The 24239-nt window shown below is 43.3% G+C and overlaps 1 protein-coding gene and 1 long non-coding RNA gene across 13 annotated transcripts; one reads left to right on the top strand and one right to left on the bottom strand.

The window, feature by feature from the left end:
• Positions 1-956: 956 nt before the first annotated feature.
• LOC135542562 (RNA-binding motif, single-stranded-interacting protein 1-like) lies at positions 957-23933 on the bottom strand. Of its 12 annotated transcripts, none has more exons than XM_064969630.1 (13): positions 23345-23933; positions 15033-15184; positions 13346-13404; positions 13059-13150; positions 9530-9690; positions 9318-9397; positions 9091-9203; positions 7925-8065; positions 7720-7770; positions 4475-4576; positions 4179-4259; positions 3932-4022; positions 957-3821 (listed from the first exon to the last, which is right to left on the bottom strand). In XM_064969630.1, exons 1-12 carry the CDS (start codon positions 23393-23395, stop codon positions 3939-3941), a joined length of 1167 nt encoding a protein of 388 aa, XP_064825702.1. In that variant the 5' UTR covers positions 23396-23933; the 3' UTR covers positions 957-3821; positions 3932-3938. The 12 variants fall into 12 exon arrangements, with proteins under 12 accessions (XP_064825702.1, XP_064825699.1, XP_064825704.1 ...); XM_064969627.1 differs by having other exon boundaries at positions 4179-4262; positions 23345-23932; XM_064969632.1 differs by having other exon boundaries at positions 4191-4262; positions 23345-23932.
• LOC135541187 (uncharacterized) lies at positions 17595-20336 on the top strand. The gene is made up of 3 exons (XR_010455934.1): positions 17595-17733; positions 18656-18814; positions 19751-20336. It is a non-coding gene; the product is annotated as an uncharacterized LOC135541187 (long non-coding RNA).
• Positions 23934-24239: the final 306 nt, after the last annotated feature.

Here is a 24239-nt window from a genome sequence, read left to right as displayed (position 1 = left end):
CTGGATGATAGCGGGGTGAACAGGCAGTGGCTCAGGTGGATGTTGTCTTTGATGATCTTTATGGCCTTCCTGTGACATCGGGTGCTGTAGGTGTCCTGGAGGGCAGGTAGTTTGCCCCCGGTGATGCGTTGTGTAAACCACAACACCCTCTGGAGAGCCCTGCGGTTGCGGGCGGTGCAGTTGCCGTACCAGGTGGTGATACAGTCTGACAGAATGCTTTCAATTGTACATCTGTAGATGTTTGTGAGGGTCTTAGGGGCCAAGCCAAATTTCTTCAGCCTCCGGAGGTTGAATAGGCGCTGTTGCACCTTCTTCATCACACTGTCTGTGTGGGTGGACCATTTCAGATTGTCAATGACGTGTACGCCGAGGAACTTGAAGCTTTTCACCTTCTCCACTGCGGTCCCGTCGATGTGGATGGGGGCATGCTCCCTCTGCTGTCTCCTTAAATCCACGATCAGCTCCTTTGTTTTGTTGATGTTGAGGGAGCGGTTATTTTCCTGGCACCACTCCACCCGTGACCTCACCTCCTCCCTGTAGGCTGTCTTGTCGTTGTTGGTAATCAGGCTTGTTGTGTCGTCTGCAAACTCAATGATTGAGTTGGAGGTGTGTGTGGCCACGCAGTCGTGGGTGAACAGGGAGTGCAGGTGGGGGCTGAGCATGCACCCTTGTGGGGCACCTGTGTTGAGAATCTGCGTAGAGGAGATGTTGTTTCCTACCTTGACACCTGGGGACGGCCCATCAGGAAGTCCAGGACCCAGTTGCACAGGGCGGTGTTCAGCCCCAGGGCCCTAAGCTTAATGATGAGCTTGGAGGGTACTATGTAAAATGACATGCTTCTTGTCATATCCCAAAACACAACAATAGCTGTAACTGAAGGGGTTCAGTTAAGATTTAGTAAAGAACTACATCAAATATAAAATATGAGACATAAATGACTAAACAAACTCACCTCATAGGGCTGATTCATGGTGGGTTTTTATTCAAATATTTTTATAAAGGAAAGCACAAGGATAAGATTGTTCTACCAATCTAGTGAAACGATGGCTGTAACATACATAAGGAAACAAAAATACAAAATGATTTTATTTTTCTAACTGATGATACCCAGCAGCATCATCACCCAGACATGTAAAACAAACAAACAAAAAAATCTATCTTTCTGCATAAATTACTACTATTTCATTTTATTTATTGTCATCAGCCAGTCTATATCACACAAGTGTTGGTGGAATTTGCTGTACAACTAGCCTATTGATCCAGACACAGAATTGCACTTGGTTCAGACATCGCTAGCTATGCAAGACTACAAATAGTATGGTTGCAATTTAAACTTCCATCTTTCAGACTTCTACAACCCCCCCCCCCCTCACCACATTAACTGCCAACACAAAGTCCCATACTGAGAAGGTGTGTGTGTGTGTTTCAAGGGAAGAATAGATCGAGTCTAGCCGCCTACACTACCACGTGGTGGGTTTGCGTTCCTCTTTTATAAAATAAAAAAAACCCGCCTCATTCCCAGCCTATTGGAACCTCTGATCGACAAGCAGCACTTTGTTTTTTTTTTTACTTTGGAGACTCCAAAACTAAGGCGGAGCTAAAAAAAACCGCATTCCACCTGTAGCAATGTTCATATCGGAAAAACAAACAAAAAACAAGATTCAGCATGATACTACACTAAACAAAACAGAATGTTTCTTTACTTGAGGACAGCGTAGTAGGAGGAAGAATAGTAAAAATTGCTATTGGCCAGCTCCTGAGCTTGGCTTTGGATGCGTCCCAAATCTGATCTTATTTTCTTTATAGTGCAATGCTTTTGACCCATAGAGATACATAGAGGACTCGGGGGCCAAAAAGACTATTTTAGCATTGGCAGCACCATTGAGGACTTTCGCCATTTTGAAGTAGTCAAGTGGGTGGGACTTCCAATGGGTTGAAGGGATACTTCGGGATTTTGGCAATGAGGCCCTTTATCTACTTCTCCAGAGTCAAATGAATTTGTGGATACCATTTTTATGTCTCTGTGTCCAGTATCAATGAAGTTAGAGGTAGTTTTGCAAGCCAATGCTGACTAGTGTTAGCGCAATGACTGGAAGTCTATGGGTATCTGCTAGCATGCTAGTAGATAAAGGGCATCATTGCCAAAATCCCGAAGTATCCCTTTAACCCATTGGAAGTCCCACCCAGTTGACTACTTCAAAATGCTCTCACAGATGCCATAATGGGATAGACACAATGATATGATGTCTATCTAACTCTATGTTTTTATTTATTTGACCTTTATTTAACTAGGCAAGTCAGTTAAGAACAAATTGTTATTTACAATGACGGCCTACCCGGGAACAGTGGATTAACAGCCTTGTTCAGGAGCAGAACGACAGATTTTTACCTTGTCAGCTCGGGGAGTCGATCCAGCATCCTTACGATTACTGGCCCGCCGTTTTTGAACATAGCCCTACGTGAAAAGCCTATGGGTCAAAAGTAATGCACTACATAAGAAAAAGGGTGCGATTTGGTCCGCAGCTTTTGTGTTCTTCTCTGGTGAGGCGGGCTGGACCTGCAAACCCAGCCGTACCAGCCCAGACAGAACTCTGAGGTAGATAAAAACCAGTCACACATGACCACACATGGTGACCATTCAAGATGACCATTCAATGTTCTTTAAAGACAACCCCGTCAATTTAGCGTAAGGTAAAACAGATTGTAATTTCATCATTAAAGTTAAACATTTTCTATTAATATTACTGTATATGTTGAAGTAAAAAATAGCAGAGAAAAAATTAAACCGCCTTGACGTTACCTCACAATTTCAAGCTTGCATTTCTTTTAAATCTATACGTGTCTTTTATTTGAATTGTAGGCTATCTTGCCTTAATTAGGGAGATGAGATCAGTATGTGTAGCATTTGATGGAGGTTCACATCCTTGGTTGTGTGTGAAATATGACAAAACAAGACACCGACACTGTCAAAGTCTAAAGAGACCTTACTATGGACTGACAGTAGTTCTAATTAAGAGTGGCTGTTCTTTTTAATGTAGCCTGGTTAGACCAGGCTGAATACTGTGATCACCATGAAGTGAAACAGTGAAACGTCAGGGAATCAGTTCGGATTCTGCCAGGCTATGTAAAATGACTTATGATGTTAGAGGAAGGCACATTATCCAACCCATCATCTATTTGGCAAAACATCTGCTTCTTTATCAGTTCTCTATTCATAGATTGATTGACAGCTGCCAAACGGCCAATCCTACATATTTAATCTGATACAGAAAATCATGTCAGACATTAACCCTAAAAGCCTAATTGAATGATAATATCTTATAAAGACCAAAAATAAAAACCAGTAACACCTCACCAAATGAACACTTTTTGCAAGCAACATTTTTTTCATCATATATCTTGGCTAATAAACTACCTATAAAACCCATTGGAAATCTCTTTTTCCTTAAGTCAACAGATTCCACAAAAAAAAAGAATCAATCTCATGCATCTTTTAACATCACGCTGTAGGCTACTTGCCCCATTGCATCCACTTGGAGAATCCGTGGTAAAAAATACACGTCTTTTCGTTTATCAAAATAAAACATTTTTTTCCTGTTTTGAAGGGGGGAAATAATTGTTGGTTTTGTCCATTTTTACAGCTCTGTCTTCGTTTTACACACCATGGTATCATTGCTGTTGGTTCCATCATACACAGTTGTTTGGTTGAAGCTGTGCAAAAGAGTTCTTACTGAAGTCTGGTCTGGTCCAATCAGGAGAGGCTATGACTGTGACATCATGAGTCAGCGCCCACAGCATCCATTACTGCTCACAGAAGTCACCTGACAATACACACCACAATCAGGATCACTACTCCTACTATGTGCAGTGCTACAGTACAATTAAAACTATCACTTCCATCTTATATAGGGACTCATAAGGAAGCACGTACCTTATCGCTACTTGCTCTGTTGACTGTAGGGAGACGAATTGTTGGACGAATCCATTTGCTGCTGTGAACCATTTTCCTGAAGAGGGAAAAACTGTGTAACTTCACATCTTATTATCGTGTATTAGCACCATCAAGTAAGTAATGACATGGGATGTACAAATTGTATGTCAAAATGGCTATACTCATGATGAGACATGGATGAATGACACAATGAGGAGATCAACACAATGAGATGGCAAAGACAAACCTCGGAACTTACGGCTGTCTGCTGCATGTGGGCGTACTGAGGCATATAGGCTGCCTGGACTGCAGCGTTGGCTGAAATATACTGCTGTCATAAGAAGAACAACAATATATTAGATTAGCTCAAATCGCGATTTAAGGGATACTGTACCCCTCAGAAGTCAGGCAACTAATTTTCACCCAATCCCAAATCACCGCCTAGTCCTTAGCCTCTGTGCACTTTAGATCTGCGTTTGCATCAGGTAAAATGAGACTAAATTGAACTAAATTGCACCTCCCCCTTCCCAGAATTCCCCTCACCGCTCCACTGCTGCCCAATGAGAGATGGCCCATCTGCTGTGTCATGATGGCGGTGGGCTGCATTGTCATGGAGTGGTCCACAGAGGGCGACATTACAGCCTGCTGGAGCAGAGAGAGACAGAGATTATAATTCTAGAATCAATATAAGGTCATCATTTTCAGCAGTCATAAAAGTATGCCTTATTTACTTTGAATCAAATCCAATTTTAATTTGTCACATGCACCGAATACAAGCTTACTTACAAGCTCTAACCAACAATGTAGTTTTAAGAAAATACCCCCAATCTCAATAAACACTAATTGCTCAGCACTAACCAAGTGAAACCTGTGACTTCAAGTTTGTTAGATTAATCAGACAAGCTCAGCACCCCCGGAAAACACATATTTTTTAGGCCTTAGGCCATCTGTATAAGCCAAAACTCCTTGAGGGAGTGCACCATTTCCTTGTCAAAATGAGGGGAAACAGACACAGACACTTGTTCTACTTGAAACCATCTGCTGAGAGATGCAAATGGCTTCAGTCATAAGACCGTGTCTGCTGCAGGCATTTCCTGTTGGCTCCATACGGCAGTGGGAGCAGAGAGCTAGAGGCCAGAGAAGCACAGTCGTATTTCGGTCCCAGATCACACCCTATTCTCTCAAACTCAACTCTGGACCATTTTTCATTATTCCCCTCTAATCAGGGACTGATTTAGACCTGGGACACCAGGTGGGTGCAAATAATTATCAGGCAGAACAGAAAACCAGCAGGCTCCGGACCTAGTAGGGTGAGAGTTGAATAGCCCGGCCCTGTTCCCTACATAGTGCACAACTTTTGACCAGAGCCCCAGAGTCAGTTAGCTACTGGAAAAGAGAGCTCTCTGCTTTTGTCTCAGGCTCTGGTCAAAAGTAGTGCACTATATAGGGAATAGGGTGCAAATTCAGACGCAGTCTTAATCCACCGTGTCACATCCAGATGATAAAAGGAAAAGAGCTCAAGAGCTTAAACTCACCAGGGGAGTTTCCCCTTTAAATCCTAATCAAAACAATTGATTGGTTCCACCCTCACTGAAATATGAGGGAATGTTCCGGTTCCCAGAACTGGGCTCGGCTCTGTTTTGTTCTGTTCTCTTCCCACACAGATTTTGGGGGTGTTTATTCTGCAGTGTCAGCAGAACTCGCTGATTAAAGTAACACATTCTGTTTTTGAATCAGGGTATTTTTAACTGAGGTAACATGTCATATGTCAGCCTCTCAACATATACTATCAGTGGGATAAGATATATACAGGGGCGCAACTTTCACATTCTGAAATTGCATTTTTGTCCCCTCCCAGTTTTATAATTGTAATGCGATACAAAACGAGGCAACAGTGTGCTTTAGGACCATGCGGACTCCGCCGAGCGGTCGTATAGGCTGTTTGGAAAAAATATATATATATATGCTACCGGTCAAAAGTTTTAGAGCACCTACTAATTCAAGGGTTTTTCTTTATTTGTACTTTTTTCTACATTGTAGAATAATAGTGAAGACATCCAAACTATGAAATGACACATGGAATCATGTAGTAACCAACAAATTGTTAAACAAATCAAAATATATTTTATATTTGAGATTCTTTGATGTCTTGTTGACAGGTTTGCACACTCTTGGCATTCTTTCAACCAGCTTCACAAGGTAGTCACCTGGAATGCATTTCAATTAACAGGTGTGCCTTGTTAAAGCCAATTTGTGGAATTTATTTCCTTCTGATTGAGCCAATCAGTTGTGTTGTGACAAGGTGGGGGGGGGGGGGGTATACAGAAGATAGCCCTATTTGGTAAAAGACCAAGTCCATATTATGGTAAGAACAGCTCAAATAAGCAAAGAGAAATGACAATCCATCATTACTTTAAGACATGAAGGTCAGTCAATACAGAACATTTCAAGAATTTTGAAAGTTTCTTCAAGTGCAGTCACAAAGAACATCAAGCTCTATGATGAAACTGGCTCTCATGAGGACCGCCACAGGAAAGGAAGAGCCAGAGTTACCTCTGGTGCAGGGGATAAGTTTATTAGAGTTCCAGCCTCAGAAATTCCAGCCCAAATAAATGCTTCACAGAATTCAAGTAACAGATACATCTCAACATCAACTCTTCAGAGGAGACTGCTTGAATCAAGCCTTCATGGTCAAAATGCTGTAAAAAAACCACTACTAAAGGACACCAATAAGAAGAAAATACTTCCTTGGGACAAGAAACCCAAGCAATGGACATTAGACTGGTGGAAATTCGACCTTTGGTTTGGAGTCCAAATTTGAGATTACTGGTTCCAACCGCCATGTCTTTGTGAGACACGTGTGGGTGAACAGATGATCTCTGCATGAGTATTTCCCACCGTAAAGCATGGAGGAGGAGGCGTTATGGTGTGGGGGTGCTTGCTGGTGACACTGTCTGTGATTTATTTAGAATTCAAGGCACACTTAACCAGCATGGCTACCACAGCATTCTACAGCGATACGCCATCCCATCTGGTTTGGGCTTAGTGGGACTATAATTTGTTTTTCAACAGTACAATGACTCAACAAATCTCCAGGCTGTGTAAGGGCTATTTTACCAAGAAAGAGAGCGATGCATCAGATGACCTGGCCTCCACAATACCCCGACCTCAACCAAACTGCTGGAAAAGCATTCCACGTGAAGCTGGTTGAGAGAATGCCAAGAGTGTGCAAAGCTGTCATCAAGGCAAAGGGTGGCTATTTGAAGAATCTCAAATATAAAATATATTTTGATTTATTTAACACTTTTTTGGTTTCTACATGATTCCATATGTGTTATTTCATAGTTTTGATGTCCTCACTATTATTCTACAATGTAGAAAATAGTAAAAATAAAGAAAAACCCTTGAATGAGTAGGCATTCTAAAACTTTTGACCGGTAGTGTATATGTCCCCCCCACTTCTAAAACCAAAGTTGCGCCCCTGGATGTACAGTATATATAGATTTTTAAATCACAATGTTTTTGTATCAGAGAAGTAGCCGCCTAACTGTATTATTAGTCGTATGTATGAGATACGCATGGTATACATCGTCCAATCAAATGTTTACTTGCAGTATGTCTGTAGTCTACATGTATAGCGCTGCGAACTGAGTTAAGACAGTTTCTTTCACTGTGTTTTTGTACCAGGGTAGGGTAGTACTCCATTTGTGGTAAAATGAAGTCTGACAATCCATATTTTCTAGCACTGTGTGTGTGGAGTAAGAAAGACATCATTTCATTTCTCTTACTGGGTGTTGCATGATGTAAGGCTGGTGGGCCATCCAGGAAGGATTCTGTACCTGGAGCATGAAAGGGCAGGGTTAACCTTATGCCACATTCTTCAAATTTGCATAACATTTACATTTGAGTCATTCAGCAGGCGCTCTCATCCAAAGCTACTATCATCGTTTGATCATTTATATTGAATTAACTCCAGGATAATGAAGTGCCTACCTGGTAGGAGGTGACAGGAGACATGTAGGGAGACATGGCTTGCTGAGTCATCATCCTATTGGCCGTTAGGGTGTAGGGAGAGGCATAATAGCCGTTCTGCATAGCAGCTGAGGTGGGGTCGTAGGTGAGAGTCATCCCGCCCTGGTAGGACAAAATAGAACCGTCACACAAAACCAGATCCTTCTCATCTAACTGTGACATTAGCATCACAATACCAACCATTAAATCAGTACCATGATCTGTAATGGGCACTAATGCAGTGGTTCCTAAACTGTGGGGCCGGCAGGGGGAGCACCGGTGGAATTGTGTAGAACTGCAGGAAATAAGCGTTAAACCTGCAAAATTCACTCCACCAACAAGAGGTGGAAAAAGTACACAATAGTCATACTTGAGTAAAAGTAAAGACACCTTCATAGAAAATTACTCAAGTAAAAGTAAGTCACCCAGTAAAGTACTACTTGAGTAAAAGTCCAAAAGTATTTGGTTTTAAATGTACTAGTAGCAAAAGTACATGTAATTGCTCAAATATACTTAAGTGCAAAGGAAGAGGAAAAGTATAAGTGATTTCAAAGTCCTTACATTAAGCAAACCGGACAGCACCCTTATATATTTTTGGGATAGCTAGGGCCACACTCCAAGTCTGCCATATCAGAGGCAGTAGGGATGACCAGGGATGTTCTCTTGATAAGTGAGTGAATTGGACCATTTTACTGTCATACTAAGCATTCTACTAGTACTTTTGGATGTCAGGGAAAATGTATGGAGTAAAAGTTGTCAAAAATAATAATAGTAAACTACAGATACCCCAAACAACAACTTAAGTAGTACTTTAAAGTATTTTTACTTAAGTACTTTACACCACTGGTCATGAACAGTTATTGTGCCCATAGAAATAGACACAGTGCGTGTGCTCATCCGCCGGTGGGGGGTCCCGAATGCTGGGAGGGGGGCCCGAGTGAAAAAGTTAATGAACCCCTGCTCCAATGAACTGGTCTCTCAGGATAGGATTAACACTGGGCCCTGGGCAAGTCAGTCAACACTAGACATGAGGTAATGCATTTATTCTTAAAATGCCCTTTATTAGTCTGGCAGGGAGCGAAAACTTGCAGTTGTGGGTCCACCCACAGAGACATCCAGACAGACGAGATGGACAGGGAGGCACTTACTAGTCTGAGCTCTCCCTCTCGGGGCCATGTGCGACCGCTGGGGATGTAGGGACTGTGGCTGTGCCTCTTCCTCTGACCATCAGCAAACTTACACAGCAGAGGCTCAGAGGGAGCTGGAGAGGGAAAAAAAGCATCATCCTCACCATTACCATCACAGTTAGCGAAACAAAAGAGTGAGCATCGCAGCCCAAAGCATGAGAGAGAATAAGAGAAAAATAGGGCTTTACCCGTAGTTCCAGGCGCCGTCTTGATAAACTTCCCATTGAAGTGGGCTATGACTGAGTTACACATCTCCTTGGACTCCATCCTGAGAATAGTAGACATAAGTCACACATGAATCAATGGGATCTAAATTAGAAAAAGTAGCAGGAACCCACAGCCCTTCGATTACCAACATGGCCCTGCGTCAAACTGTTACTGAGCATTGAGATGTTCCCACCTGGCGAAGCCGACCCCCCTGCTGGCCCCGCTGTAGTCTCTGAGGACGCGGGTGGAGATGACCTGTCCAAAAGGCCTCAGCAACCCCTCCAGCTCCTGCTCATCTACAGACACAGGCAGGTTGGAGATGTACAGGTTGGTGGGGTCCTGCTCCTGTTGCTGCTTAGAGAGAGGGACAGAGAAATGGATAGAGAGGTATTAGGATCATTTTCCTCCAAAGAATTTATGGTAATTTGGGCAGCAACACCAACACCAACTCGAAGGCAATTACATTAATATTTCACTCTGATTAAAATTATGCGTTGACACGATTTGAGTCTGTGATGATATCCAAGCCAGGATATCCAAGCCATAACAACAAAACACAACTGATCATGAGTTAGCTAGGGTTGTGTGTTGCCTTAGTAACGGTCACGTCCGGGTCATGCGGGGTCTTCAGTCAACAACTCTGTAAATGTGTTATCAAGGACTTAAGTTTCTTTGGCCCTTGATTTGCTCATAATTGCGACTGGTCTCTTTTTCTATTTTCTACGCATCCTCTCCATAGACTTAACGACTGGTTCAGTTCTCCCATCTGTACCATTACGAGCTCAACAGCTAAGCAGTACAGTTATGCAGCTACCATACAGGCACAATGTTTTCCGCTGGCCTCGGCAGAAATACAGGAGCTAGCTAGACACAGGTCCCCTGAGAGAGAGAGGGGGGAGAGTGAGAGAGAGGGGAGAGCGAGAGAGAGGGGAGAGCCTGAGAGAGGGGAGAGCAAGAGAGAGTAAGAGAGAGAGGGGAGAGCGAGAGAGAGAGGGGAGAGTGAGAGAGAGAGAGAGAGGGGACAGTGAGAGAGAGGGGAGAGCGAGAGAGAGGAGAGAGCGAGAGAGAGAGGGGAGAGTGAGAGAGAGAGAGAGGGGAGAGTGAGAGAGAGAGAGAGAGAGTGGGGAGAGAGAGAGGGGAGAGCGAGAGAGAGAGAGGAGAGAGACAGGGGGAAGAGAGAGAGAGAGAGAGAGAGAGGGGAGAGCAAGAGAGAGGGGAGAGCGAGAGAGAGCGAGAGAGGAGAGAGAGCGCGAGAGAGGAGAGAGAGAGTGAGAGAGAGCGAGAGAGAGAGGGGAGAGAGGGGAGAGCGAGAGAGAGAGAGAGGAGAGTGAGAGAGAGGGGAGAGCGAGAGAGAGAGAGAGAGAGAGAGAGGAGAGAGAGAGGGGGGAGAGGGAAGAGGGGAGAGCGAGGAAGAGGAGAGAGAGGGAGAGAGGAGAGAGAGTAGAGAGAGGGGAGAGAGGGGGAGAGAGAGGAGAGAGAGAGAGAGAGAGAGAGAGAGAGAGGAGAGAGAGAGGAGAGGGAGGAGAGGGGAGAGGGGGAGAGAGAGGAGAGAGAGAGGAGAGAGAGAGAGAGAGAGAGAGAGAGAGAGAGAGAGAGAGAGAGAGAGAGAGAGAGAGAGAGAGGGGGAGAGAGGGGGAGAGAGGGAGAGAGGAGAGAGAGAGAGAGGGGGGAGAGAGGAGAGAGAGAGAGAGAGAGAGAGAGAGAGAGAGAGAGAGAGAGAGAGAGAGAGAGGAGAGAGAGAGAGAGAGAGAGAGAGAGAGAGAGAGAGAGAGAGAGGAGAGAGAGAGGGAGAGAGAGAGGGAGAGGGGGGGAGAGGGGAGAGAGGAGAGAGAGAGAGAGAGAGAGAGAGAGAGAGAGAGAGGAGGGAGAGAGAGAGAGAGAGAGAGAGGGGAGGAGAGAGAGGAGAGAGAGGCGAGAGAGAGAGAGAGAGGGGGAGAGAGAGAGGGGGAGAGAGGAGAGAGAGAGAGCAGAGAGATGAGAGAGGAGACAGAGGAGAGAGGAGAGGGGAGAGAGAGGAGAGAGAGAGGGGAGAGAGAGAGGGGGGAGAGTGAGAGAGAGAGGAGAGCGGAGAGAGAGAGAGAGGGGAGAGAGCGAGAGAGGGGGAGAGCGAGAGAGAGGGGAGAGCGAGAGAGAGGGGGGAGCGAGCGAGAGAGGAGAGAGAGCGGAGAGAGGGGAGAGCGAGAGAGAGAGAGAGCGAGAGAGAGTGAGAGAGAGCGAGAGAGAGTGAGCGAGAGCGAGAGAGGGGGGTGATCGAGAAAGAGAGAGAGGGGAGAGAGGGGAGAGTGAGAGAGAGAGAGGAGAGAGGGAGAGAGGGGAGAGAGAGGAGAGAGATAGGAGAGAGCGAGAGAGGAGAGAAAAGAGAGAAGAGAGAGAAGAGAGAGAGAGAGGGAGAGGGGAGAGAGAGAGGGGAGAGAGGAGAGAGAAGAGAGAGAAGAGAGAGAAGAGAGAGAGAGAGGAGAGAGAAGAGAGAGAAGAGGAGAGAGAGAGAGGAGAGAGAGAGGGAGAGAGAGAGGGGAGAGAGGAGAGAAAAGAGAGAGAAGAGAGAGGAGAGAAAAGAGAGAGAAGAGAGAGGAGAGCGAGAGAGAGGGGAGAGAGAGGGAGAGGGGAGATAGAGAGGGGAGAGAGGAGAGAGGAGAGAAAAGAGAGGAGAGAGAGAGAGAGAGGGGGAGAGAGAGGGGAGAGAGGAGAGAAAAGAGAGACGAGAGAAGAGAGAGGAGAGCGAGAGAGAGGGGAGAGAGAGAGAGAGGAGAGAGAGAGGGGAGAGCGAGAGAGGGGAGAGCGAGAGAGAGAGGGGGGGAGAGAGAGAAAGAGAGAGAGGGGGGAGAGAGAGAGAGAGAGAGGGGAGAGAGAGAGAGGAGAGAGAGAGGGGAGAGGGAGAAGAGAGAAGAGAGAGAGAGAAAATTGTTCTGTCTGGTTTGCTTAATATAAGGAATTTGAAATTATTTACTTTTGACACTTAAGTATATTTTAGAAATTACATTGACTTTTTATACTTAAGTATATTTTAGCAATTACATTTACTTTTCATACTTAAGTATATTTTAAACCAAATACATTTAGACTGGTGACTTCTACCGGGTGACTTCTACTTTTAATCAAGTCATTTTCTATTAAGGTATCTTTACTTTTATTCAAGAATGACAATTTAGTACTTTTTCCACCTCTGAAGAAGAGTTGTTCAAATCATAGTCTGAAGTATTCAAACCAATAAGCAGCAATTGGACAGGGAATGTTTGCATAACATGCTAACTCATAACTCAGCATAAAATGCTAACTGGGAGTATCCTAGCCCAGAGCACATGAATTAGTAGTTGTTGTGCTACGAGACAGACAGTCATAATATTTGCATAGCAGCAGAAAGCTGTCCATCCTGTTCTGTGCGTGCGGACCGACTGTTTTTTTGGCAGCGAGCGGGAGAGGGAAGGGAGGACATCTGTCTTAAGTAGAGAACGTGAATGGGGTCACCGCCTGAACAGCCAGCCAGTCAGCTGGGGTCATGTGACTGATTCTGCTTCTCTGCTTTACACACACACACACACACACACACAAATGCACGTACATGTACATTGCACACACACACACACACACGCACACACACACACACACACACACACACACACAGTCTACTGCTCCATATAATCTGTCATTATAATTTACAAAACAGAGACAGACCTAGGGGCCAATGTTGTTCTACTACCAGAAGAACACAGGGTTCCTCTCACCTTAGCCATCTGGGCTTGTATTCCACTGGTCTTTAGGGCATGGACCGCCTTCTGGGCTGCTGCAGGGCTGTCAAAGTCCACAAACCCATACCCTGGAGTAGGGGGAGGAGCACCGAAACAACCGTCATAATACAGTTCTACAACTTGATATTAGTTTGCTTTACATTACAAATGCATGTTCTTAGTGGCATACCAGTGTGTGATACTATCTGACAACAGTACAAATACATAATTTATTTCGATACATTGGAGAAATGGAGACAAATAGCAGAATACATGATACTGACCTTTACATTTGTTCGTTGTTTTATCGAGGATGGCCTTTGCCGATACGATCTTGCCGTATCTATGAGCACAAGAAGAATCAAATGTTAATAACAGGACGTTGCTCTCTTATCCTTGAACTGTATTGATTAATCACTACAATATGCATACATTATTATTTTAAAAGGTCAAACCGTAATTCAATCTACAGATCCTCTTTATTTGGTACAGTATGTGTTATGAAGGCTGAAAGGGTAAAGCTGGTTGAAATGATGTCAATACAATCAGTTTACAACCCAAATATGGTTGTAGTTACGTCATTTCTACCACTTTCGCAGTTTGCCTTCAAATATACGAATGAATGAAACAAATACTGGGTGCCCTATATCACAGACAGTGTCGATCTACTGCTACACTTATATAACAAGGGCTGGGAGCCAGAACGCTCGGCTTGCACAAGAATGCATGACATCATCGCTGAAGAAAAAGGCAGCCATTTAGGCCAGGTGAGGCAACCGGGTTGTGAGGCTTGGAGGGAACACATTGAGCCGGATGCCCACACAGCACACCATGTTATTTCAGTAGACTCCCTTAAGAGAATCCGGTCATTATTGCATCTCCAACCACATTGTATCTTTAACTGAATTAACCCTCATACTAACTAACTGGCACCTCTGCCGAGTCACTGAATAATAATTACATTAGACTAAAGACAAGAAGATTAACGCAATCCTTGCGAATACGCATTTCAGTATTTACACAGTAGCATACAAATGTATATATACATCTCTGAAAGCTTTTGGCACTGTAAAAAAAAATAACAGATTGACTCCCCACATAGGGACCTTGCTACATACATCCAGTTGTCAGAATATGTCAAATATGTGTGGTGGGATGTAGATATATAAAGACAAAACAAGCATTGCTACAACAGCCGACATTATGTCAACGAGCAGCCTAACGCTAGACCAAAGAGAAAACGACAGATGCCTAGCAGAGTCTAACTAGTTGTTCATGCCAACACTCCGTGTTACAGTACCTGGAAGAACAGCCCGTGTCATAAACTGCGCTCAAACTCAAGACAGAAATGCCCGAGTTGAAATGATGCCAAGCCGTTTTGCGGAACTAGTATTTTAAGGACGTGCATCATGCTTTGGTTGAACACAGACGCTTGGCCAACATTAGGCCTGGTTGCAATGAAAGGCTCTTTCGTTTCTGCTTTGTGCCCGGGGAGCAGGCTGAACACCGTTGGGAGCAAAACACAAGCAAACAACACAGCAACGGTGGCTGTTGCCCCTGGTAACATGGTTGAATGCTTAGCTCCGTATGCTTGTGGTCCAGAGGCGCACAGAGACAAACCCAACCAAACATGACAATTGCTGCATTCACCAATCCCAATACTGTAGAAAACAGTCACGTTCCCTAATCTCTCGCCTCTACAGATACAGTATCATGTAAACACAGTTGGTTCATCCTTGGTTGCCATGGTTTAGTTGGTTGGAGGGGTGCTAGCTAGTGGCCTTTATGCTTGGTTCATGCATGATCCACATGAATATGGTATTGGCATATATAGTTGGAACAAGCTGTTCTAATTCATCATAATAATGTGTGTCAGTCAATCAGTGCTTGTGTAGACTTGTGTGTGTGTGTGTGTGTCTGCGTGTGTGTGCATGTTTATACATGTGTGGGTGTGTGCTGAGCAGTACTCACGGCTGGCAGAGCTTGACTAGGTCCAGGTCAGTGGTTGCTGGAGGCAGGCCGCGGATGTACAGATTCGTTTTGCTGAGCTGGTCCCATCCTGTGGTGCTGCTGTTGCTGCTGGTGCTCACCGTGCTGGGGCTGGCTGGAGCCATGGGGTACGACTGCAGGAAGAGACATGGTCAGGTACACAGTAAACACACGGTCACGCTGTTGCCCTCCGTCAACAGTGTTTGTGCCTCAACCAGGAAAGAAATGGGAAATCCTGGACAGACTAGAGACGGGTTTCAACTCAGTGCTCACCCTTGGTAAATATGAGAAAAACAGTCTGTAAAAAAAGTCTTTATTGTTTATCCTCTTGGTCTTTCATTGAAAATATTCACAAAAATCTAACTATTAATTTGAGTAAAATATTTGAAAGAAAAAATAATTTCTTAACATAAAACACATATTTTTCGAAAATATATGCGTGCCACAATTATTGGCACCCCTTCATTCAATACTGTGCGCAACCTCCCCTTGCCAAGATAACAGCTCTATGAGTCTTCTCCTATAATGCGTAATGAGGTTGAAGAACACATGACAAGGGATCTGAGACCATTCCTCCATACAGAATCTCTCCAGATCCTTCAGATTCCCAGGTTCTCGCTTATGGACTCTCCTCTTCAGCTCATCACACAGGTTTTCTATGAGGTTTAGGTCAGGGGACTGGGATGGCCATGGCAAAACCTTGATTCTGTGGTCAGTGAAACATTTTAGTGTTGATTTTGAGGTGTGCTTTGGTTCATTGTCTTGCTGGAAGATCCAACAATGGCCCAGTTTAAGCTTCCTAGCAGAGGCAGTCAGGTTTTGATGTAATATCTGCTGGTACTTGATGGACTTTATGATACTATGTATCCTAACAAGTTGTCCAGGGCCTTTGGAAGAAAGACAGCCCCACAACATCAAAGATCCACCACCATACTTCACAGTGGGGACGAGGTACTTTCTCTGCATGGATATCTTTCTGTCTACGCCAAACCCACCTCTGGTGTTTGTTTCCAAGAAAGCTCTATTTTGGTCTCATCTGACCATGGAACCCGGCCCCATTGAAAGTCCCAGTAACGTTTGGCAAACTGTAGGAGCTTGAGTTTGTTGTTTGATGACAGCAAAGGCTTTTTTATGGCAACCCTCTCAAACAACTTGTGGTTACGCAGGTGGCGTCTGATCGTAGTTTTGGAGACTTTCTGACCCCTCCTTGGAGTTTTGTTTGGCCACTCTAACCATCCTCCTCACGGTGCGTGGGGTGACTATAGACACACGTCCTCTTCCAGGCCGATTGTTAACATCTCATGTTGCTTTAAACTTCTTAATTATTGCCCTGGTAGTGAAAATGGTAATTTTCAACCGTTGAGTTATTTTCTCATAGCCATTTCCTGATTTGTGCAGCTCAACAACCTTTTGTCGCACATCATTACTGTATTCTCAGGTCTTTCCCATTGTGATGGATGACTATGGGAACTTGGCGTGGGTGTCACCTCATATTTATACCCCAGTGAAACAGGAAGTCATGGCTGACCACTTAAGTATTCCTAATCACTCAGGTGAACTTAAAAACGTAAAATATGCATGGGAATATACTTCAGGTAGATTTTACTCTGGAATTTCTAGGGGTGCCAATAATTGTGGCAAACATGTTTGTAGAAAAATATTTAAATGTACTTTTTCAATCATTTTACTTCAATGTTTGTGAATATTTTGAATGAAAGACTAAGAGGATATATAAACAGCAAAAAAAAAAATTGCAAGCCCATTTTGCTCGTATTTACCAAGGGTGCCAATATAAGTGGAGGGCTCTGTATATGGTATTTACACAGGAGAGAAAAGAGGACATCAGGTACACACAATGTCACTGACTAAACACACACCAGTATGCAGACAAAAACACAACCACACACAGACACACACACCCTCACATGCACAGACACACAAACACACACAGAGACAAACTGGTGTCCCTTGCCTACAGAAATATGAAACATGGCCTCCAGTGTGGCCTTTGTGCCACACCCAGAAAATAAATCTGGGAATCTAGGAAATCACCCCCCCCCTCCCCAACAGCACACAACAACCTCTGCGGATTCCTGGATACACAACAGTCTACAGTCATGTCAATTCCTGTCAGGAAACGTACACAGTACCATGATGTTCTTCATGCTTTTACTCGAGGTGAGACGCAGGTAGCTGATAAAACCCACGGCACACTGAGCACAGACTGTCAACACGGCTCAGCTATATACCTAGCTTCCCCTTCCTGACACGCAAGGTAAAACAGTGCACCCCCCCCCCCCCACCCACAAGCTCGTCTATAGTATAACTGAATCAACCTAAGTTTATGACATGACAGGCTCGCGTGCCATTCTTAGCTGGTGACGTGAGATTGAGATTATATTTCACACCGACTAGTACAGTGTATGCCATCTTATCAAGTCATTTCCCATCTGGTTTTGGACACCCCGCCCATGATGACGTTCCAATTTTGTATTGTGATATAATGTGTGAGTGCAGCAGGGAGATAACAAGGTTGTATGTGTGTGCATTTGACCCGTGCCCTAATCAACTGACAAACCACCGTGAGTTACACACAGTCACATATCGGGTCAATGCATATAGTTGTAGCTCCAACACAAACTTGAGGGCATCAGTGGTGGGGAAAAGGACCCAATAGTCATACGTGAGTAAAAGTAAATATACCTTCATAGAAAATTAATCAAGTAAAAGTGGAAGTCACCCGGTAAAATTCTACTTGAGTAAAAAGTCTAAACGTATTTGGTTTAAAATATACTTAAGTATGAAAAGTAAATGTAATTGCTAAAATGTACTTAAGTATGAAAAGTAAATGTAATTTCTAAAATATACTTAAGTATCAAAAGTAAATGTAATTGCTCAAATATACTTAAGTGTCAAAAGTCAATCATTTCAAATTCCTTATATTAAGCAAACCAGACAGAACAATTTTCTTGATTTAAAATATACAGATAGCCAGGGGCACACTCCAACATTTAGACAGAATTTACAAATGAAGCATTTGTGTTTAGTGAGTCCGCCAGAACAGAGGCAGTAGAGATGACCAAGGATGTTCTCTTCACAAGTGTGTGAATGGACCATTTCACTATTCTGCTAAGCATTCAAAATGTAACGAGTACTTTTGGGTGTCAGGGAAAATGTATTGTGTAAAAAGTACATAATTTTCCTTAGGAATGTAGTGAGGTAAAAGTAGTCAAAATATAAATAGTAAAGTACAGATACCCCAAAAAACGACTTAAGTAGTACTTTAAAGTATTTTTACTTAAGTACTTTACACCACTGAAGGCCATATAGTAGTTGTCAGCACTACACACGCTACACGGCCCTACTAGAACATGTAGTAGTGGTGAGTTTGTGTAATCTGTTGAGCTCGTGCATCAGCTATTTATCTGTGAAGAGCACACTTCTCTAGCGCCATCGAAGGTGAGCATTTGCCCACTGAAGTTGGTTACTACGCTAAACTGCATTCAGGTCAAGACCCTGGTGAGGACAATGAGCATGCAGATGAGCTTCCCTGTGATGGTTTCTTACAGTTTGTGCAGAAATTCTTCGTTTGTGTAAACCCACAGTTTTGTCAGCTGTCTGGATGGCTGGTCTCAAGTCGATCTCACAGGTGGAGAAGCCAGATGTGGAGGTCCTGGGCTGGCGTGGTTACACGTGGTCTGCGGTTGTGAGGCCGGTCGGACATACTGCCAAATTCTCGAAAACAACGTTGGAGGTGACATACGGTAGAAAAATTACATTAAATTCTTTGGCAATAGCTCTGGTGGACATTCCTGCAGTCAGCATGCCAATTGCATGCTCCCTCAGAACTTTAGCCATTTTTAGCATGTTGTTGTGTGATGAAATTTCACATTTTAGAGTGGCCTTTTATAGTTCCCAGCACAAGGTGCACCTGTGTAATGATCATGCTGTTTAATTTGCTTCTTGATATGCCACACCTGTCAGATCGATGGATTATCTTTGCAAAGGAGAAATGCTCACTAACAGGGATGTAAACAAATGTGTGCAAATTTTTGAGAAATGTGATTTTTGTGCAAACATTTCTGGGATCTTTTTTTTCCAGCTCCTGATACATGGAACCAAAACTTTACATGTTGCGTTTATATTTTTTGTTCAGTGTTATATATATATATACACACACACACACACAATGCCGTGAAAAAGTATGTGCCCCCTTTCTGATTTTCTCTATTTTTGTATATTTTTGATACTGAATGTTATCAGATCTTCAAAAACAAAATATTAGATAAAGGGAACCTGTGTTTACAAATAACAAAAAAATATATATTTATTTTATTTATTTAATTAACAAAGTTACAGTATGCAACTCCCAATTCCCCTGTGTGAAAAAGTCACTGCCCCTTACACTGAATTGTGCAACCTTTAGCTGCAATGACTACAACCAAATGCTTCCTGTAGTTGTTGATCAGTCTCTCGCGTCACTGTGGAGGAATTTTGACATGCAGAGCTGCTTTAAGTCAAGGATATTTGTGGGTTTTCAAGCATGAACTGCTTGTTTCAAGTCCTGCCACAACATCTCAATTGGGATTAGGTCTGGACTTTGACTAGGCCATTCCAAAACTTCAAATTTGTTGCTTTTTAACCATTTTCATGTAGATTTGATTGTGTGTTTTGTATCATTGTCTTGCTGCATGACCCAGCTGCACTTCAGCTTCAGCTCACAGACGGATGGCCTGACATTCTCCTGTGGAATTATCTGATGCAGAGAAGAATTCATGGTTCCTTCTATATTAAGGCAAGTCGTCCAGGTCCTGAGGCAGCAAAGCATCCCCAAACCATCACACGACAACCACCATGCTTCACCGTTGGTATGAGGTTCTTACTGTGGAATGCAGTGTTTGGTTTTCACCAGACATAATGGGACCCATCTCGTCCAAAAAAGTTGATTTCCCTATTTGCCAAAAAGCACCTGCATGATCATCAAGACGCTCTGGAAGAATGTCCTGCGGACAGATGAGTTAAAAGTCTAGCTTTTTTTGGACGACATGGGTCCCATGGTGAAAAGACATTCAGCACTACCATTCTTTCTAGAGTTTTCTAGCATGGAGTCATTCCATTTCACCAAGCTCCAGAATGTTGGCAGTGAAATATAATCAGATGAATAGGGGTAGAAGTGTTTCCTCGGCACATGGTCAGGAACAACTCCTCACCCTGGTTCTATGCATTGCAGAATGCACTATAGGCTATAATAATAATAATAATAATTATAATAATAGGTGCTTATATTTGTCCTTATATGTGTGAATTGGAAATGAGTTTTTTGCATATCCCAACTCCCCCATTACTCACAGCAATTAAGGTTAAGTGCCTTTCTCAAGGAAACAATAACAGACTTGTCACATTTTCTGGTCAGGGATTCAAACTAGCAACCTCTGTTACTGGCTCAATGCTCTACCCGCTAGGCGTCCTGCTGCTAGGCTATTTCCCTGGTGACATTCTTGCGTGGGGTGCTGTCTACACCTCCCATCACGGTTCCTTCCTAGTACTACAGTCTGGTGTGTCAGTGGGAAACTACCACACATTCTCTGAGGCAAACCAGAGTCCTCCTCTGCAAGGCATTTCCTTCCTCTTACTCATTAAAATAGCTCCAACCCTGCAGAAGCCACTCTAGAAAAATCTAGAATGGCATGCAGCAGTCCGATTCAACTGTGAATTAAGAAAAAACATGTTCTGCCTTCCACCATTTGAATGCATATTTACCAAAACAAAATGGTGATTGAGCTAAATTACATTAAGATGGCCACCAAATTGAATTAGGGCTCAGAATACTGATATTGTTTAGGATGGAGATATCCAAACCTACCCACAGAATGCACACATAATCACCTCCATCTTGTGGACTAGAATCACTGACGAAGCAAAGAATGAAGAACCATTGCATAACTAATTCAGATAACCACCAGATGATTATGTCTATGGATATCTTTACGGGTGGAGATATACTAAGCCTCCATCTTGTGGACGAGATGGTTGAATCAGCAGCCCAGTCTCACAGACTAGACGTAACATAGTACATCACTGGGTCCAAGCTTCCTGCCATCCAGGACCTATATACTAGATGGTGTCAAAGATTCCAGTCACCCAAGTCATAGACTTTGGGTGACTGTCTGCTACCGCACAGCAAGCGGTACCGTAGCGCCAAGTCTAGGTCTAAAAGGCTCCTTAACAGCTTCTACCCCCAAGCCATAAGACTGCTGAACAATTAATCAAATTGCCACCTGGACTATTTAGGCTAACTATTTTTTATTTTACCTTTATTTAACTAGGCAAGTCAGTTAAGAACAAATTCTTATTTTCAATGACGGCCTAGGAACAGTGGGTTAACTGCCTTGTTCAGAGGCAGAACGACAAATATTTACCTTGTCAGCTCAGGGATTTAATCTTGCAACCTTTTGGTTACTAGTCCAACGCTCTAACCACTAGGCTACCTGCCGTCCCAATTAGAGTTTAAGCAACAAGGAAATGGCACAACGATTTCTGCAACGGGCGAATAATGCAGACGTCTAGCAACCCAAAGGTTGCGTGTTCGAATTTCATCACGGACAACTTTAGCATTTTAGCAACAACTTACTACTTTTTAGCTACTTTGCAACTACTTAGGATTTTAGCTAAACCTTCCCTTAACCCTTTAACCTAACCCCTAACCTTAACTCCTAGCCTAGCTAACATTAGCCACCTAGCTAACGTTAGCCACAACAAGTTGGGATTCGTAACATTGCATAAGTTTTGGATATTCGGAACATATCATACGAATTGTAATGTGTAACATATCATACGAAATGTAATTTGTAGCATAGCATACAAAATGGATGATGGACATCCACAAATTAAAACATACCATACGAACCGTAACATATCGTACTAATTGGAGTGTCTTACATTTACTATGTTACCTCTACCCCTGAGTCCAGGTTGGAATCAGTGGTGAACTACAGTGTGGAGTGGTAAAGAAGGACTGAAATACCAACTCATTTAGATGACTACCTGATTATTAGGCCTATTGGAATCATTCAGGGCGGATATAGCTACAAATCGCAATCACCTCCATCTTGTGGACTAGATGGCTGAATCAGTGGTGAACTACAACAGAGTAGTGCTATAGAATCACTGCATTGCTGACTTGCCTAGTTAAATAAAGGTTGAATACATAAAATAGATACAAATGTGTAGCTACACCTGAAAAGGCTCATTATAGATGCATGAACACCCATGTTCACTCCAGCACACTGACCCACATTAGGCAGAAGCTGAGCATGCCACTCACTAGAAGGCCTACTGGGCCGAACTAACTCAGGTGGTGGAGCCGGGCCTACTGTATCACCAGTCGGCCTATACAGAACATGTTCTATTCTAACAATACCGACAAGGAATCGAAGATGTACTAGGACTACATGGCTTCTGTCTGCATCATCACAACTATTCTATATTATTCCGTTTTATTCCATTCCTATTCAATCCTACAAGGACTCTAACAAATGGGACATATGAATGACAATTCAAATGCCATACATTTGTGTGGCCTATGTTCATTAAAAACATGCTGAAGAAATAATGTATTTCTCCTCCAAAGACTTGGGGATGTAGAGACAGAATATCTCTACATTTGAAAAGCCGGGGGAATAAAACGGTATATGTTCAGTGTATAGGTGATTCTTCTTGTGAACATTATAGCAATGTTATTATAGCAGTAGGCATAACAAATGTTCAGCATCTAAACCTGGGTTACATGGACCATATGGAGGATCTCTCTCTCCCTCTGTCCTCCAGTAAAAGAGTGCGTAATTCTATCATAAATCATATAGGCCTACCCCTTCATCAGTTACCTTCTGAATGAGCATTTCAATGTGTATCTGAATGTAATTTAAAAAAAATCCTATATCTATTTGGATGTTGGTTGTTATAAGCCATTAGGGCCTAATACAATAAAAGCTGCTAGATAGGCTATCATGTAATGCTAATTCAAGGACAAAGCCGATAATATAAAATGGACACTAATGCACGGAACAGACTTGACCAAAATGTAGTGTAGCGCGCTACCGACAGTCACACTACATGACTTTGCAACCTGACTGTCGGTGAGCGGTGTTATAACATTATAATAACGACTGTCGCTTCTAGTGACCGTGTTAACTGAGGTGATAAGACAGTGGGCCGTACGCGCACTCGAATTGGATGCGTTCAAGGGACTTATGGAACCGTTTTGGACCATCCCAGCCAGGGCTTTTTTGGCCTACCTGCTTCCGATATGTGCTCTTCAACGGGTTGGCAGTGTTTGCAAAGATCATCCTGGATAGCCTATTCCAGTTATTCCGAGATAAAAAAATAAGCTTGTTTACTCCCAAAAAATGAAGCTACATGCAGACCCGTTTATTAGAATCCAATGGGTTTATTTGGACAAAATCCGCATATCGACCGGGTTAGAAATAAACTACGGTATTTCCGTTTTCGATCCTGATTCAAATGTCCTTGTCGCGTTGTCACATCTGTAGGCTACCTGACATAGGGTACACTGCGTAGGTTGTAGGGTTTAATCCCACCAAAGTGTCGTCCAACCCAGGCAGAAAACTCAGTTCAGTTCATTGATCTACGACGTCCTGCTGACCGCTCCTGAGTCCCGCCTTCCACAGACCAAACCATTGCGCATACACTACAGGTATGTTTCAAGATATAATCAATTGACCTTGCTATTGAGTACGGTTAGTATTACTATTCTGAATACAGAACACGTTTCACTGTTTGACAATCAACAGATAACCAGTCACTACCATGAAAGATACATGTAATACGCAAATTCATACATTGTTTTAATGTGTCGTTCCCCATACGCTGCGTCTTGTTGACGCCCACACATACCATACATTCTTTACCCCCTCCCCCAACCCCTCCCTCCCACTCCCGGAGCCCAATGGTTAAAGCGAGAAATGAGAATTGACAGGTTAGGATGTAAAGGATAGGCGGTTCTGTTAGATAAGCTAAATACTGTATCAGGTTGTGCCTCAACAACATGAATAGTTAAGACAAGGCCGTGTCTATGTTGTTTTTAAACAGGGACAGGGACAAAGATCGGAAGGATATTGGTTAGATATAGTGATCTATTGTATGCTATTTCCTCCAGCTCCTGTGACGATG

Source organism: Oncorhynchus masou, chromosome 6 (assembly GCF_036934945.1).
Source record: "Oncorhynchus masou masou isolate Uvic2021 chromosome 6, UVic_Omas_1.1, whole genome shotgun sequence".
Taxonomy (NCBI): Eukaryota; Metazoa; Chordata; class Actinopteri; order Salmoniformes; family Salmonidae; genus Oncorhynchus; species Oncorhynchus masou.
The sequence above is the reverse complement of the archived record's forward strand: the minus strand, read 5'-3'. Positions and strand labels throughout refer to the sequence as shown.

Excerpts from the sequence above, each read along its gene's own strand:
- LOC135542562 (XM_064969627.1), bottom strand. The coding sequence starts at position 23,395 with ATGATCTTTGCAAACACTGCCAACCCGTTGAAGAGCACATATCGGAAG. Across the intron at positions 13,405-15,032 it reads CTAGTCAAGCTCTGCCAGCC|ATACGGCAAGATCGTATCGG; the intron begins GTGAGTACTGCT and ends TTGTGCTCATAG. Across the intron at positions 8,066-9,090 it reads GAGAGGGAGAGCTCAGACTA|GGCGGGATGACTCTCACCTA; the intron begins GTAAGTGCCTCC and ends TTGTCCTACCAG.